The 18,282-nt window shown below is 33.2% G+C and overlaps 1 protein-coding gene across 6 annotated transcripts in view; it reads right to left on the bottom strand.

The window, feature by feature from the left end:
* DGKB (diacylglycerol kinase beta) overlaps positions 1-18,282 on the bottom strand; it is a 397,600-nt gene that overhangs the window by 128,971 nt on the left and 250,347 nt on the right. For all 6 annotated transcript variants that reach the window (XM_032991591.2, XM_042802008.1, XM_042802011.1 and 3 more), the window contains one exon: positions 9,891-9,955. In XM_032991591.2, the coding sequence (XP_032847482.1) occupies positions 9,891-9,955 (65 nt within the window). The remainder of the gene's footprint in view (positions 1-9,890; positions 9,956-18,282) is intronic.

Here is an 18,282-nt window from a genome sequence, read left to right as displayed (position 1 = left end):
TTAACACAGCCTTTAAGACTTTACTATCAAAATCCAAATCACTTAAGAATCTTCTGCTACCTCTGCTGCTACTATAGTTATTAATATATCATCATAACTAAAAGAAAAAAATCCAAGAAGTATTTTCGCTCATAAAAAAAATCAATGCTGTCCTTGTTTTTAATATATTGTGAGCACAAATATTCTAACCACAGAGAAAGTTTTTCAGTTGGCCATTATATTCCCAAATCACAAGTTACTGTTCCAAAGAGCATTCGATGCCTTTAGACATCTTCATAATTGGCTCAGAAATAGCATGCTGCAAGAAAGGTTAACAGACCTTGCTGTTCCTCCTATGGACAAATCTTTATTAAAAACAGCATAACTGAAAGGTTCTCAAGAACCATGAAACCATATTACTTGCAGCTGTTCCCTGAGTCTAATTTGAACAAAAAATGGCAAATCTAACAGACGGCCTCTTCCTCTGACTACTAAATCAAAATCCTAGGCAGCTTTTACCACATCTACTTATGTCACATGGATTCAAATGATACCCTTGTCCTGAATTTTAGAGACATCAGGAAAACAATTTAATGTGAATTCAATATGATGTTAAAATACCGTATTAATTTCTTAACCTAAGGAACAATATTAATTGTTGGCTTATCTGAGCACAATTCCAGTGATTGAAACTGGATAGAAATTGAAAGCTTTCCAAGCCTAATAAATTCCAAGCAATTACTAGGTAACAGTTTTTGTGTCCAATGATTTTCTTCTTTTTCTATTGTGATCCATTTTATGCCATAACACATGAAAATACCACAAGCATCCAGCAATCACTGATCAGTAAATGCATTAAGAATTCTGTAATTACTGTTCATTTAAACTTGGAGAAATAGTACCAAAATTATATTTTTCCCAAAATATGTCTTCTCCTGTCTTGTATTTTGATAGTTTCCCAAGAGAATCACTCTGCCACATAGCTTGTTGATATGAACCCTTATGTCCAAACCAGAGCTGAGCATCAGAGAACATTCAACAGATACAGGTAACATATATGGAATGTGTATTTTATAAACTGCAGAGTAGAGTCCTAAATAAACATGAACAATTTTTGTTGGAGCAGGTTAGCAACATTTTTTAAATTCCCACACTTTCTCTGACAAAGGAACAGGTTGAAAGCAGGATACTAACAACCTGAGCACTGGTGAGATAGCAAATAAACATCTGTTAATCTTCTACTTCAGAAGTGGATCTACATCAATAGTTGTCAATCATTCAGTAAGAATGACAAGAGAAGCCAGGGAGGTGCCATGCTAGTACACGGAAATACCCTAATACGAGTAAGCCTGTTTTAGGAAGGGCAAGAATATAAGGAATTATACGATTTAGTCTCAAAAGACATAAATGACAAAAACAGTATTCCCAAAACACATCAGATCTCCTGTTACGCAGACTATGAAGTGAGGTGAGGGAAAAAGACAGGCAATATCACTTTAAACAACTTTTATCTTTTAGCTAAACTTGGCTTCAATAGTAGTAGTGTCACATATCAGAATAAGCAACAGCCCCTTTAAATCACCAAGTCAGACAATATGTTTCTCTGGTGATGGGGTTTTTTTGTACTTTTTTTCCTGATAATCTATTTAAAAATGTGTAGCAATTTCACAAACACGAATACACACATACATACACAAAGATATTGAAAAAACCCAATATTTTAGGTATAAGTATATAACACAAAATATATAAAATGAAATATATGCATAAAAAGAAAATACAATTAAATATAAAAATAAAACCAGAAAATATAGTTTGGGTTCATCAATGTTAAAGAGATTCAATACTAAGATAAATACTTCTGAATTTTGATTATATGTTCTTATCAGGTGAAATAAAAAGAAGTAGTAGTTATTATAATACAAGTAAAACTAAACCCCAAAATTATTCTGAAGGCAATGTTAGCAACAATGAAGTTATAACAATAGGTACTATCATACAACTGCACCTATCACATAATTTTCATACAAATGCATTACATTAATTTCTCTATATTATTAAAAAAACAGTATTTTCAAAATATTTTCTTTGGAAGAACATATTCTATGTTAATAAAATGAAGATGCTCATCAGAAGTCAGTAAGAACTTTACCTGAGTGGTATCCACAGGACTGATCTTATTTTGTAAAGTATAGAAATTATACTTTACTATATACTGTAAATTTGGAAATACTTCTATCTTTGCAGTTTTCTTAGAAAGGGCTATGTAACCCATTGCAATAAAAACAAGAGATGTGAAATCAGATTAGAAAGCAGTCTGCTTATTTACATGAAAATACATAGACATGAGGCAGGCAAACTACATTGAAACAGAATAAAGAGGAAAATGGAAAATGTTATCTGAAGTGATGGAGATGGTGACACAGGCTCTTTATTAGATACATTAAGTACTTAAAATCACTTCAGTTATATAATTAGCAAAGATAAGAACTATAGGTTATTTAATCAGGAGCTGGCATACTGGTTGAAAGGATTACTTTTCAGGTAATCTATTTAAAAATGAATTTTGAACAGTAGTACTAAAATAGGGTTAGGAGGATTGGCTAAATTTTTAAAATTTTTTTTATTTCAATTGCCTAAGTCTCTAATACAACACAAACTGATTTGCAATTTCAGAGTGTAAAGTTGGAAGCCTGAGGTATATTAGTTGTAAGATTCTGGATGTGAAGCAAACCTAGGACCCATTTCTCATGACAAAGCACATGGCAAGTAAAAGCGCATGTATATCATGTCAGTCTTTGCTGTATGAAAGGAGTATTTGAGCTCTTTTCATTATCTATGGGTACTGTTATATATGCCTGGATAAAAACATTCTCTAAAAATAGGGGCTTAATTACTGGAATTAAAGGATTAAAAAAAAAAGCCCCACAAAGCACCCACAGTTCAGAGTAAAGGTTTTCATGTTGTCATTAAATTTTAATTTCTTTGTACTAAAGAATAATGTGTTTATTAAATAGGAAGTGTAAAATTTATTCCTTAACAATTCATTTCTTTGCTTTTAATGGCTTGGATATTGTCAATAATGTTATATGTAAGTGCGCTGTGGCCACTTAGCAACCTTGACTGGATTTTGAAAGAAGGTTTTGTTGGTTTTGCGATACATATTAGAAATGGCTGCTGATTAACTGTTTATAAAGCCCAGCATCTGTTGAAAATGTGAAATATATCCACATGAAACTTACATAAAGATTTGCCATCTACTTCAGAGATTTTAAGATAAATTGATCCAAAATGAAGACTGAAAATCAGCTGCAAATATACCTTGCTAGTTCACTAGTTCTGATTATAACTTCCCCTCCCAGAAAAAGCAAGCGATATTTGATAAAAAATAATTGTATTATGATGCATTTTATTTAGTGTGTGTTCATGAAAATCAGGGAAAATAACCTTATTAATTTGTATAGAAATACTTGCCCATATTTTATCAGCAAGCAATAAACAGCAAGGTGTAGTTCAGTAGTTTTGTTATAGTGTTTCTCATATCTGTTATAGACTATCTTCACATGTAAATTTACTACAAAGGAGAGTAATAAGAAACATTTTTCTATCATTGCGTTATTGTTATTTCAAATGGTGTGACTAAGCAGTGGAAGAGACCAAGAATTAATTTCTCTATAGTTAAGTTTGCCTTTAACGTGTTGTACTTAAAGGCAGTAGTTTTAATTAATTAAAGAATGTGTAGAACATCCAATAGGCACTTCAATCCATAGAAAAGGTTCAATGACCTACTCTGAGTAATGAAACATTATCTGCAATAAATTCCTTTACCAGCCTGACATCAGCTGAAGAAAATTAGATTTTATTGACCTCAGCATATGGATAGTCCTGTTGTGAATCAAGTTTGTTACTTGCACAATGCATGCTGGGCCAATCACTCTGTATGACTGTGCACCATGTTAAACAATCCCTTCTTCTAGACAATGCAATGATTTTCACCCTTTAACACTGCTATACATTTTACTTGACAATTTCTAAAGCAACTGTTTCTTTAACAACTGGATATCATCACATATCTTTAAAACACATAACTTTCCTTAAAGGGAAAAAAAATTACCGTATCTTGTCAACATTAACAGCACATATTTCAGTTATTTGTTTGTTTTCAGAAGTGCAGAATGGCAGGTGTTTCATAACAATCCCCTCCAATGGAAGTGCCCAATAAATAGATAGCCATTCTCATTATAACAGTACAAAACCTGACACCAGTAGAGAATTTGACAGCTGAGGACCCTGAGAATACAAACATAAATTCACTGCTCTGCTTTGGGTCTGATACGGCTTTCAGAGATGTACTTTGAAATCACAACAGATGCTCATTACTTAGGGTTAACTACTTAAAATATATTTTAAACAGCATGCTGCCTCTAGTCCTCATGCATCTGAACGTCAGGTTCCCTGACCACATCAGTCTCCCTGATACCCACTACAGAATAATGTTTAAGACAGTAAGAAGGATCTCAAGCAGAGGGCCTTAGCCCGTTAGCACTTTCTAGAGAAATTATAAAAATATTAAATCTTGTATCAGAGAAAGTTGCAGATACTGCAGTTGCAGACTTCTCTCATTTTGTTCTGTAGACAACAGACATATGTAGGCTGAATCAGCATTATATTCCAACTATCTTCTTTTGTCCCAGCTCAGTAAACTCAAGCACGCATTATACTCTTCAGGCATTTTTGTTTAAAGATGAGTTACTACATGTCTGAAGTCTCACAAAAGAACATGCTGATTTTTTTTTTCTTTCTGTCTACAAATGTTATAACCAAGAGCTAGGCAGAGTAGGTTTTTTTAACTACAAGCCACCTTTTCTTCATGTGAAAATATTTCACACTCTAGCATAAATATTTTTGCCTTGCATTGCTTCTTCTGATGACTACAGTTGCAGTAATACTGCATGAGTTGAGAAGTACTGTTCCTTGGCGTCTTATCCTTTTATGAAAAGAAACCTGTGAGTTCAATGGGACAGGCAACAGATGTCTTCAATCTGGTCTCTCTGTGGGGCCAGTGTCTTATTTTTAAGCATTTACAGCTCAGTTACAACCAGGAAGGCAGAAGAAGTTGAAGGAAAGAAACTGAAATGTCTGCAATTCAAGTTTGGAATTTTGTGTTGATGATTAGTATATTCACTGCAAATATGCAGTTGTGATTCAACACAAGAGACTCCATCACTTAAACTGAAAACCCGTAAGAATAATGAAAATATCAAAATAGTTTTGCTCTATTCAGAATGAAATATTTTGACTTTTTGATTTAAAGTTAAAATAAGCCAACTTTAAAACAAAGGATAAGCACATCTGAGAATTGAGCCTTTTATTTATCCCATGACAAATGATTTCGCTTTTAAACTGAGGTTGCCTTATGAAAAGAAAAGGAGAAAGTTTACATTGATCTTTTTTTAATCTCAGTCACCAAACTGGACCTAGTACTTGCTTTCAACAGGAATTGATTTGGGGAATCTCCAATATTCAAGAGAACAACCATGTTCTGGTTTCTTTGTTGACAGGCTGGATTATAAATCTTTTATAATAAAGATTTTGAATACAGTAATAGTGTTTTGGTTTGGTTTGTTTTTTTAGGTCAGTCAAGATATGATACTATGATAACTACATTCTATAGACAGCAGTACTCAAGTTGGGACACATAAAAGAACTTGCTAAAGATTCATTTACCTGACATTTCACCCACCTTTGCCTTCTGTGGCCTTTGCAGACTAAACCAGTGTCACATAACATGTAGATCAAAACAAAAGTGTAACTCCTTTCACGCATATTCATGAAAAGAACACTTATTCTCCTGGAGATCACTTGCACAAAGTAAATCAGTACTTTCTATTACTGAAAGTTTCCTTAGAGATTAAGTGTACAAAATACTGTCACAAAATAAAAGCATAATTAAGCAAGTTGAGAGGTAATCTCAAAAGTACATGGTCAGGAACATGATACAAATCAAGTTACTAGGAATATGAACTTTTTCTGCTTTAGGATTTCTTCTTCATACAAGAGGAAAATAGATTGATGTTTTAAAATCTCAAAGATGATGTAAATGCAATTTATAAATCCTACTTAAGACTGTAGATGCAATTTATAAATCCTACTTTAGTTTAATGTAAGACTGTAAATGTAATTTATAAATCCTACTTTATTTTACTCAGGCTAAGAAACATCTTTTATGCTATGGGGTGCCAGACCGTCAAATTAACATGCCTAATTTAACCGAGTATTATTTTAGAATAGTTAATATCAACTTGAACTATTTTCTGTTGAACGTATTCTTTGTTTCCCTGTGTATATTCCAGTCACATAACTCAAACATCTGTTATTCCCTGCATTGAGTCTACAATGTTTACACAGATCTCCGTGCAGGGCATTTGGGCCTAACTGAATCGTTATTTCATCAGTATGTCTTAAGTTAATGATACTGTTACTTGAAATGCTGTCTTTTGCAAGTTTTCTCCCACCTGGGGTTAACTCACCCCTTCTACACTGAAATCAGAAAATCTGACCCTTCTCTTAAGCAGGAGATGCTGGGAAGTGAACTCTGCTTTCTCCAGCACAGGGTTCTCAGCACTCCAGACTTGCAGAGTGGGTAATGTGACAGCTGAGATTCTGGGGTTTATGATCGCATTTAAATCTTAATGCAATGTCAGTACTGGTTTCTGATAACGTATGCTAATGATCATAAAATATTATTTCTGAAAATGGTATATTATGATTCATTCTTTAGACAGAGGTGGGGATGCTACCATGTTCTCACTTCCATTCTTTTCTATTTGACCATCACCAGAAGAAAAGTCCTTCTCCGGAAGACCCCTTTTTAGGAACAAGTGTTCCTAAATGAATATTATAAAATCGCTGTATAGACATCTATGCTGACCCTTATTTGGAAAACGATATGGAGCATTTTACATTGCAGCCTACGAGTATCACATTTTCAAGTGATTAAGTCAAGTGTTAAGCATTTTTCAGTGAAATTTCAGCTTCTGAACACAGAAGACTCTTTCGACAGACTTGATTCAAATTTATTAAGAAACTGAAACAAGCAGGTGCTTTATTGAAAAGAAATCTTGCAAGGTAGCTTGCAAGTCATTTGAAAACTTTAGAAACAACAGACAATGTGGGTTTTTAATTAATGAGCATTTACAAATACTTAGATTTTCCAAAGATTTAAATGTCTAAGCATCTCTAGTCAATTTAGAAATCCACACCTTAATTTATTTCTTTCTGGTTTTAATGTCAGTAATACTAAGTCTTTGTGTCCAAAATCTATGAACACTGTATAGTTTCAAAATATGTCAGAGCTGCCAATAGTTACTCACCTACTTCCAAAGCATTCTACAATATTGGCTAGTATTCATTAAAAATTCCTTCCAAGCATTGTAATATGCTCTCATCTTCATTTTGAGAAGGTAAACAAGTACAGAAAGATTCTGCTTTCACACTCAAGTATGAAGTGTCAGGAGTTTCCCTATTGGTGTGCTCTATTCACACATGGAACGTGGAATCAATGTCAAGAAATGCACTTAGGTATTTAAGGATCATTAGCAGGATTTAACGCAAAAGATTCTCCAACCCCAAACTTAACCTAACTTAATTCACTGAAGCAAATACGAAACCCTTGAGTTTCAAAAGACCTCTTCACACAGTAAAAACCTAAAGTTTCTCTTCAGTGAGGAAATTTTTTACATGTTCATTTTCAGAGTAGAAGCTCAGTGCAAGGATGTGCTTTACAAAACTGAACGATAGCTGTGGGAGCTCAAAATCTTGGAAAATCTGTCAAAAGAAAACTAACATAAATCCACAAAGAATTATTTTTTAAAATCATGAGGGATATTCACATGTGACAGTGTAGGACTTTCAAATGAGTAAGTGCTATTAACTATGGAGCCCACTATGAATGTGGCTCAAGTTGGACTTGCTGATCCTGTCATTTAGATTGAACAGAAAATTCCACACAATGGTGAATTAAATCTTGTGGTTTAGCAGACATCTTAAAAAGGGTTTTATTTTCACATATTGCAGGAAAATGCTGCTGCAACATATTATGGAGTGTTGCCACATTCAAATAACTGCTAGTGGAACAAACTATTTGCAAACTAACATAATTTGGAAAATTCTATTCAACGGAAATAGAAATCCACATTTTTTCCCTCACCACACAAAAGAAGAAACATTTAAAAACATCAGTCTCTATTACAATACTTTGCTCAAGTCTTTACATTATTTTTAGAAAAGCATAATCTTTCTGAATAGTCATTCAATACCCAGAGAACCATTGCTTTTTTCAAATTATTTCAATAATATAGTACCAAAGAAGGTAGGGACTGGAACTATATATTTTTGTAATTAATTTCCTTAAGATAATGTTAGAAACATCAGGTTCTTTAAAATATAGATGAATTTCAAGGTGAGTCTGCTAGCAGATGTTATTAATGGCATATGATTTATTGTGACATGAAATCTGATCTGAAACTCATGTTATTAGCTGAGCTTTTTATAAATTATAATTGCCAACTGCTGAAAATATGCAGAAAGACCACTGATAAACTAGCTTCATCTTCAGGGCTTAGAATATCTGCACTTGCTAAATGTCCAATATCTCTAGTCCCGCTGAACAAGTATAATATATTGGGATGCGCAAATTCAGTTTGAGTTCAGTTTTTTTCATAGTATAATTGTTTCAAAATGAGAAGCATTGGAGGTAGGAAGAGGAGGCCATAGAAAAAAAAAGTTTACTGTGGAACTTAAAAAGAAACATACACTCAGGTTCATAGTATGTCATTTCATAGATGCTAAACAGATTGAGTATCTAAGAAAAAAGCCCCCATCTCTGTTCAATGTAAGATTTATACTTTTAACATGAAAACATTAAGAAGTTATGTAATGCTCAACCATATTCTAACATCATTCTGTACAGCTCTACGATGACAGCACAAACAGCATATTTTATCATCCTAATGTCTATGAAGATTAGCATCTACACAAGACTTTCCAGGTCTCACCCATGGAAAACTAGTCAGTCTACAGGTAGGCTCACAATAACAAAATATTTGTGTTAATAATTATTTCTAGATATTCCCTGTAATTTCATATCTTAATTTCCTCTCCCCATGTGCCTTTAAATGTTAATTAAAGTGTCTGAAATGTTGCTTTTACCTATCATAATTTAGGTGCTAAATTATCTAAATAAGAAGAGACAAAGGTAAGCATATAGTTATGAATATTATCTACTCAACAAACCAGACACTGAAAGAAGGTGAATTTACAGTTCATGTTGTAATACATTTTTAATCTCCAAAAAAGCTCTGAGATAACGTTGCAAATTCAAAAAGCAACACAAGGAACAGATGCAAAGTCTCATTCCTGACTTTTTTACATATCCAAAGTTGTTTAATGATAAAAGCATTTATGTGTAAAGTGGCATTCACTTGCCCTTACTAAGAGTATATATGGAAGAGCCCTCCGTCAATGTACCAGTGTGCGTGTGGGAATGAAACATAAGGATCACCATCTGCAGCTGTCTAATAAGTGTTTTTCAGTGCCTAATGGCAAAGTGTCAATTCAGGGATCCTCAGATACCACAATGCATCATCTTGTCCATGCTAGTCTTACAAGTCAAACATTTCACATGTGAGAACAGTTTATTTATAATGCTATTCATTTCAGTTGAAATACCAGATATAAAACAGTAACACTACAAGCAGTCTGGGGGCATACACTTCATATAAAATGCACCAATTTCCTCTCTTTTTTAAGAATCGATATTTTAAAGGATATGCAAAATTTAACCCGTCACAGATCAGACCTTAATAACATGGAAAAAATAATTTCATGTGCAAATATTTTTAGACTCTTACCTACTGTTGAACTTCTCTGGATGTTTTTCTCTCATGATATGGAATCTGTGGGCAATTGAAGCATCCTAACAAGAAAAAGAAAACCGTAAATCTATCGTAACAGAAAAATTTCAAAACAAAAGACCAAAACTGTAAACAAGGCATATCATTTGTAAGGTGTTTTGTGAACTGTCATTTTCAACAGGAGCAATACTCTTATCACTGAGAAAGTTTATAGCTAGACTGTTCCAAGAATGGGATGTATCTGCACTTAATAATTCATTACATTAGTTACAGCCTCCATTATTCCTTTTTACAAATCAGACATGATAGTTATGTTTACTGAAAGTGTTTTCAACTTCTGTATAGCAAATAGCATCCAGATCTGGTGAAGGTTTACAATAAGACCATTCATACAGTTCTTTCTTGTAGGAGCACTAAACGAATTCTATGAAATCTATTCCTTTAGTAAGGGTGAGTGATAGATCCAGCACAGTTACTTTATATGCATATACTTTGATATTTGCATACGGCCATTCAATATCTTTCTCTAAAATCTGGTAGAAAACAGGAATAAATTGCAGGAGATGCCCCATTTGCTTTATGTCAGGGTGTGAAATCATGTGGGGGGAAAAAAGGATTAATATAAAAAAGAGACTTGTTAATGAAGTTAAATATATTTTATCGAAATATTTTAAAATGTAGTAAATGATGATAATAATACATTTAAATAATGTGTATGTGAAATGAAATAGCTGTATGAAATACCTGTATGTGTATAACACTCTAAAAAGAATCAAACCATGGTGGTGGTAGGAGATGCTGGAAATGTAGTATTTGGAACTGGTGCGTTAGAATCAGTTTTCACAGCGTTTTATATCTCCTTTGCAGGTATGAAAAGAATGTTTCCTCATTCCAGATTATGTAATATTTATTTCACATACTAATCATTAAAAATTTACAAACTGGGAATTAAGAACATAAAAAGTTTTTTTCATCTTTTAATGTATGTATTAAATGAGGTGTGAGAATAGGAAATCTAACAGCTCTTCAGTCTTGCAGGAGGTAGTAAACACAGAGAAATCAATTAGGATCATGTTTTTATAATTATGTCTTAAAATGCTGAATATATAAGAATAGAAATATAAGAAGAGTTAGTTCAGTTAGTAAGAAATTTAAATGAATTCCAGTTTCCATGTAAATAGTTACACTAAAACTACAATAAAACTGTAACTATAATCAACTACCATGTATATGAAAAAAATACATTATTTACCAACTTAAAAGATTATGAAATATAAAAACTAAGGATTTGAGAGAAGTATTAAATTAAGTATGAAGTCTATATCCAGCAAGATTTTAAAGAGTTTTCAAACAGTGGGAATTAGCATTTGGGGGGAAAAAACAAAATTAAATACTTAAATTTTATATTCTTGCTGACTCCGAACATGACTAAAATACTCTGTTTAAAATAATTTTTATTTAAACCAATCAACATTAATATACACCTCAAATAAGAAAGCAAGTATTTAGTGCACATATATATAGGTACCCACTAACATGAAACATGGCTGCAAAACTTTATGTCCAAAATAGTTTTTTATTTACTAGAATCTTAAGCAGGGCATGCTCAGAGAACAGACTGGTCCAACCTTCAAGGTTTGGTTTACTAACTCATGGGTACTTTGAAAAAATAAATGTATGAACTTTAATACCATGTCAAAGATGAAATTGTTCAGATAGATTGATAATATTTAAATAAATTTATAAGATTATGAATAAAAAAGCAATACATAAGTCATAATATTTTATAGATGCTCTACCTACATAAGGATGTGGCATAGAATTTTTAGGCAAAAATTGTGTTTGCTGATCAAATAAAGTCAGTTAGTGGCATCACTAAATGCACTGACTCCATTGAAATATTAACTTTTATTTATGATCTTGTTATGCAGTTACCAAAGATGTCCATAGCTTGTTGCTTTATCCATCATTATTTATTTATTTTTCAATTATCTTTAAGAATAGAATTATCATTTAACATTTTATTGTTCTACAGGGAAAGGACAGCAAAAATCCCTAGTGAATGGACTAGTGTTAGATATAAAATGTCTTATTGTTCTGTCCTGTGATCCAAACTGTCATCTGAAACTTTCAGTGTTATATTCTCAAACTGCAGTCATCATTACTTTAAATTTATTTTTATGTGCAATTTTATAAGGCAAATATCCACCAGTATCCTGGTGATCCCACAGTTCTTGGAGACAGATGAAATAAAGCTGACAGTAAACCCTGAGACATCACACTTCTAAACAAAGCCTGCCAGCTGAACTAAAATAATAACTCTTAACTTCAGAAAGACCTATCATTCATACTTTATCCCACATTAGATGTGCCAACATTAGAAAAGTATATTTGTTAGCCAGTTCTATATGAAAAAAGAAATAAAAGGACTACTGTTGGAGTTAACTGTTAATTTTCTGCACACTGAAGCAAAAGACAGACCCAAGACAAAATGAATAAAGGAGTAGTAACATATTTGACAGAAAGTAGGAAACACTAATCAAGGACTGTCTAATGAATGAAATGAAAAGGCTAATGTGCTTACTCATACATAACAAATGCAAGGCACAAACAAGCTAGGGATCAATGCCCACTGCAGATGGCAAACAGGCAGTTGTTTCCATGCAAGGTTGATTTGATCAAAATTTTCCCCTGCCTGAACATTTTCTGACTCCAAAACAGATCAACTAACTTAACAAGCTGAGAGGTAAAAGAAGTAATTCATAAAGCTAAGTTTGATGGGTACAATACAAGACAGGCACATGTCAGACCAATTTCATGAAAGAATTGCTGAAAGGCTATTTTAATTATTAATGGAGACTGTAAACCAGAGTAGTAACTACACACAGATAATCTCAAAAGCAGGGAAGCTGCTAAGGCTTTCTTCAGTTTATACTGCCCACCTGCTCTTTCGAACCTTTAATTGACTTCAGTGTACAAAGTACTTAGATTCCCTAGCACAAGGACCTCTTCCCAACCATAACTCCACACCACAGGAAAATCTGAAAGCAGTCCATGCTGGTCACGGGTTATCAAAATAATTCTTTGGTTTAGGGGGAAAAAAATAAAAACAAACAAACAAAACCAAACTCACTGAGTCTTCTGATTTTCAAATGCCTATAATCTTTTAATTGTTAAGATAGTAGCATACAGACTAGTAAAAGTAAGTAATAAGACTTGGGGAGTGGGTAGGACAGCAAGTTCTGTCTCCTAAGAGCTGCAGGAATTACCAGATGCCATCCCTGAATGCTGAGGAACAATCATTAGAAGTTTTGTATTTCTGGATGAGGTGAGCAGAGGGTCCCTCACTGTGAGTTGTTTCAGCTGCATTTGAAATAGGATTAATTTTAGCAGACTTCATTCAGCTATTTCAAAAAGAGGCATCTAGCCTAACCTGTTTGGAGCATACAATTGTTGCTGGACCAGTGGACAATTATTTTCTTTTTTGTGTCACAAACTACATTAAAATCACCCAATTAACTATACCGAGAAACAGAGCAATATCCATATGCATGGTAAGTTCAATATTGCTTGCATATTGTCACCTTAATATGTTGACCTTTCCTGGTACCTGATACTGTGGATGGCCAGCAAAATATAAGAAAGGATTTTTGTATTTTATGATAAAACTGATATAAAAGAGAAAACCCAGGAGTCAGTAAAGCAAACTCACCTACTTCATGATGTTATCTAGCAAGGTGACTAGTGAACAGGGTTTTTTTAGAAAGGTCATTTGACAGTCAGATACTGGTTTATAATTAATATCACCTGTGGACATTATTTATTAATTTTTATTTATATGTATTCCAGCCTGAAATACAATTTTCCAGCAGTACTATACCTGAATCTAAATATTTTCCATTTTTAAAATAACACACCATAAGTACACACAAACATGCCTAAAATTTATAAGAGTTCTACTATTAATAATAATCTGAGGACACACGATGCTGTCAAGACTGCTGCAAGGTGAAAAGAGGAGGAAGGTCTTATGGGATCACCGTAATATGAAACTAGCACCTTTCACTACATACATGCTTCAGTCGCAGAGCTCATTTTATACCTAAAGCATTGTAATAATTTTCACTGAAGCATTCAAGAATTGAGATTTTTTTCAGGAACTCTTTCGCATCAAAATCAATGTTGCAAAGTAAAGTAATGCTGAAGATAGAGTATTTAAAGCAGAACTAAGCAACTAATTGGACAATGTTGTGGTTCTGAGAATGTTATATGAATGAGTTGTATGCTACTATTCTAAAATATTTCATGTCTTTTTAAAGATATACAGTATTTTTAGTCATTTATATGTCATATGCAATATATGACAATAGCCTAGATGATGGTAATTTTTCATTTCATAGTATCACCAATCTAATCCGAAAAAAACTACCACACCTTCTTCTCTTTCGTATGCCTCTCTAGATGGTTACTACTCACTGCTATAGCATTTTGAAAGTAGAGATAAAGGCATGAGTGTTTGAATAGCACAAAACGCAGTTTATCCCAGTTTAAAATCTATCAAATTGTAAACAGACTCTTAAAAAACGTACCTCTATATCTCCCAAATATTCAACCTGGACATATATGTGATGAACATGCAGACATTTACACATATATACACCCTATTTTGAACCTGTTCAGAGTCTGAAGTAGCTGGACTATCCTTCTTATATCTCACTCAGGTTTGTTTTAAATCCTGACAGTGAAGATAAGATAGAGAACAGACAGAGCATATCTGAATCTACTCCTAGGAAATGGAAAAAATATTTTAATTGAACTAGGACATTTCTCAAAGTGACCTGCCAAGAAGAAAAGAAGCTTAAGTTGCTACACCTCTTTAATACCTTATGATTGACTTACACACATATATATTCATCTTTTTAATGGGTATTAGCATTACCGGAAAGCAATCTGAAGCAGTCTTTTCAGAGGAGTAACCTTATACATTGTGAATAACCTTATAGAAAGATTAATGCATTTAATATATGTCTATCTATAAGCTTACTGTGATTAAAATTTCCATTAAATAATAATTTTTATGCTAGTGAACAAACAAATGACCAATGTGCATCTTCTTCGGATATAAATGGTCTGATTATTTTTTTCTAAGACGGTTCTTTAATTAAGGCTTAATGGATCCACAAGGCTAGGAAGCTTAAGGGATAATTCAGCAACGTGCAATCTTTGGATCAAAATGTAAATCTAACCTGAACAACCAGTTAGATCATGTCAGTTATTAATGTGGAATAGTACAGATGTACAAAAAATATAATTGAAAATAGATTAATAAAAGTTTGCTATAGTGGCTTAAGACTAAAAATTATTTTCCAGATAAACAAACATCCTTACGATTATGAATTACACTTTCTGCACATATACACAAAAAGCAAAAATCATAGATACGTCCCACCCCATAGTAATCAACAGTCTCAGATAAGCAAATAATATGGCTAGTACTAAACCATTCAATGACCAAATCTAGAAAAAGGTACTCAAGAAGCTTCAAGTCCTGTCTTATTTGAATCAAGCTGTCATTCCATATTTGACTCCCAGGTATTCTTGATTAAATTACATGTGCCTGAGAGACAAAGAGACCTTCTGAAAAAATTTCATTAATACATTAGTTTTTGGTGAAACACTTGTTACTACAGTCATCTTATTTTACATTGATATTCTGAGTCAGTATATCTGAGAAAGGTGATATCTCGAGAAGGTCAGAGCAAGAAGAGATCTCAAGCTCTTTTTGATACAGATTTACTAAAATATAATGATAATTCACTTAAGAAAAAAATCTGAGAAACAAAAATCTGAGAAACTTGTATTCCCGGTTTTCCAAGAAAAACACAAAAGCTGTCAAGATAATGCTTTTCATTTTGTCAGTGATATTCTTGACAGCCAGCCCTTTGATGGTCATGTTTAAATACATTTCAGCTGTACATGTATTACTAAGTCAAGTGACAGTTCATATTTTAAATACTCATTTAAATAGGCAATATTTCTAAACCTAGGGTGAAACATCAGTAACCACAGTATTTATAAATGATAGGCAAAAGACCGGGGGATGTTATATCTGGAAATTGTAACAAAATATTTGGAACAGATCTTCAAATGTAATTGTATTTCTTTTCCCTTTTCATTTGAAGTCAGATTTGTGTTGAGTTTCTGACTATATATACACACACACATTATTTGGTACTAGAAATTTTTCACACAGACACAAAGTGGAATCCATTTTGCAGGAAAAGATGTGTTTGTGAAAAAAAAAAAAACAACTCACCCGTATGTTCTGCCTATGTGTAACTCTGTAACGTGGACACATACACGAATTGACTCAGCAGAATTTACTATCAGTCAGTTCATATAGGGTGACCACATATTCCAGCCATGTAGGGACCAGTGCTATAATACAAGCCTTTATACCAGTATGTCAAGGACTTTTTTGAGGACCTATTTTGGTTTTTAGAAACTGACACTAAATTTCTATGTATTTATATTTTTAAGCCACTAATCAAATTCAAGGAAGAAGTCTGGGAGATAAGACAATTAGGTTGTTAGCTAGATGACTAAAACAAACTGTGCACCATGACTCAATACAATGCAAAGGACATGTACTCTGTAAGATGAGCTCTGCTGAGGATATACTGTGTGACTGAGCACATCTTCCCTTCTTTATATTTGGTCACCCTAAATTTACTGTAACTAGAGAAGAGTTCTTCTAGATCCATGCTGAGTGTTTATGTGGTCACTAAAAAGAGAAGAAGAAAAGTGATCACATGGCAATTGGCCAACATAGCCATATAGACAGTGTATTAAGTATCTTGTATATTAAAAAGATCTCTGTGGTAAACCTTCAGTAGCATTTCTGATAACTGCTGATGGAGAGCTATGTTGAAATTGTCCCAAATCATCCTGCACAATGAGTTTGAGCATAACACAATCAAGGACACAGCTCAGACTGAAAGTCAATATAAGCAATGCAATGCAATTGGCTGTTGCTTTAGCTGTTCTTCAGAAACACACAGCAATGGCTCACACATCTTCAGTAAAAAGCACAGAATCAAAGTTTACGTTAAGGGCCTGTTCAGCTTGAAACGAACACCTAGACTTTCATGCCCAGCACTTTTGCAGTTCTGAGGAGAGAAAAGTGAGTAATTCTGTCCCAAAAAAATGAATTACTAAGCATTTTTTCTGAAATATTAATTATTGGCATGACACTAAAAACTTAACATAAAGAAAAAGGCATATTTGGGATAAGGAATAACTGCTTGTGCACTGCCCTGAAAAATTAAACTCAACTTATTTATGTTTTTCAAACACAATCTTAATAAATAAAAAAACACACCTAAACAAGAAAAAAACAAAATCCCTTTGAGTATTTTAATTTTGAGCTTTGATTAATTTGGCATTAGAATAGTATTCTCAGGAGCTAAGTTTAGGCCCTTAATTTAGGTGCCTAAACTGGCAGAATGCTCTCTCTGTCCTGCCAGTATCCTCAGCACTAAAAACAGAGATCTCTGGAAAGGTTCTTCCAAAAGTTATATAGACAAGTTTCTGTTCTGAATCACCTTTTGGAAATCTTTTGTTATCAATCATACAAGAAGCTGAGCACACCTAACTTCTCAACTTTATGAAGCTGTGCATGAAATGCAACAGTTTGAGCAGTCCTCTGAAATCTTCACTGGGGTTCAAGCCAAATCTTGTATCACCACCCATTTTATATGCTCATTTGCTTGATAGGGATCAAATAATAAATGTTCACCTGACTTCTCCTTAGCGACTTCCCACAACTTGCTACTCAAAGCCTTGGCAACAGACCCTTATAATTTTAATACATATTTATGTTATTCATTTGTTTCCATAGCAGATATTTATTTTTATAAGAAGTATGCAAACCACTGAAACATCTCTCATTGATTTACACTCTGAAAGAATATTTTTCTCTTAATTGAAAAAGGTCACTGTTTTCCTCATTCATTATGTCTTCAATTTGAAATTTAAATTTTCACATTAGAATATTATTTATTATCTTTCCTATTGGACAAACAAATATTAATTTATAAAAAACCTCACACGCTCATAAATTAGGGCTAGATGTTATTTAGCTACAGATGTTCTCTCCCTCTCTCCATTGATTCATGACAAACTTTTTAAGGTCCTCTGCCTCACATTTTTATAGACCTTCTTTGCTCTTTCTTACAGGCCTAAAAGCAAATTTCTTGAATTTTCAGTATCTGCACTTGTTCTTGTGTTGCATCAGTCAAAATATTTTCTGAATCCTTCTACTTTATTTTCTTGGGTTTGTCTTCACCTATGTTATCCCCAACTAAGCAGACATATAGCTATCAGACAC

This window comes from Tyto alba, unplaced genomic scaffold, assembly GCF_018691265.1.
Source record: "Tyto alba isolate M040663 unplaced genomic scaffold, T.alba_DEE_v4.0 Super-Scaffold_38, whole genome shotgun sequence".
NCBI classification, from domain to species: domain Eukaryota; kingdom Metazoa; phylum Chordata; class Aves; order Strigiformes; family Tytonidae; genus Tyto; species Tyto alba.
This window is presented reverse-complemented; position numbering and strand designations above follow the sequence as displayed.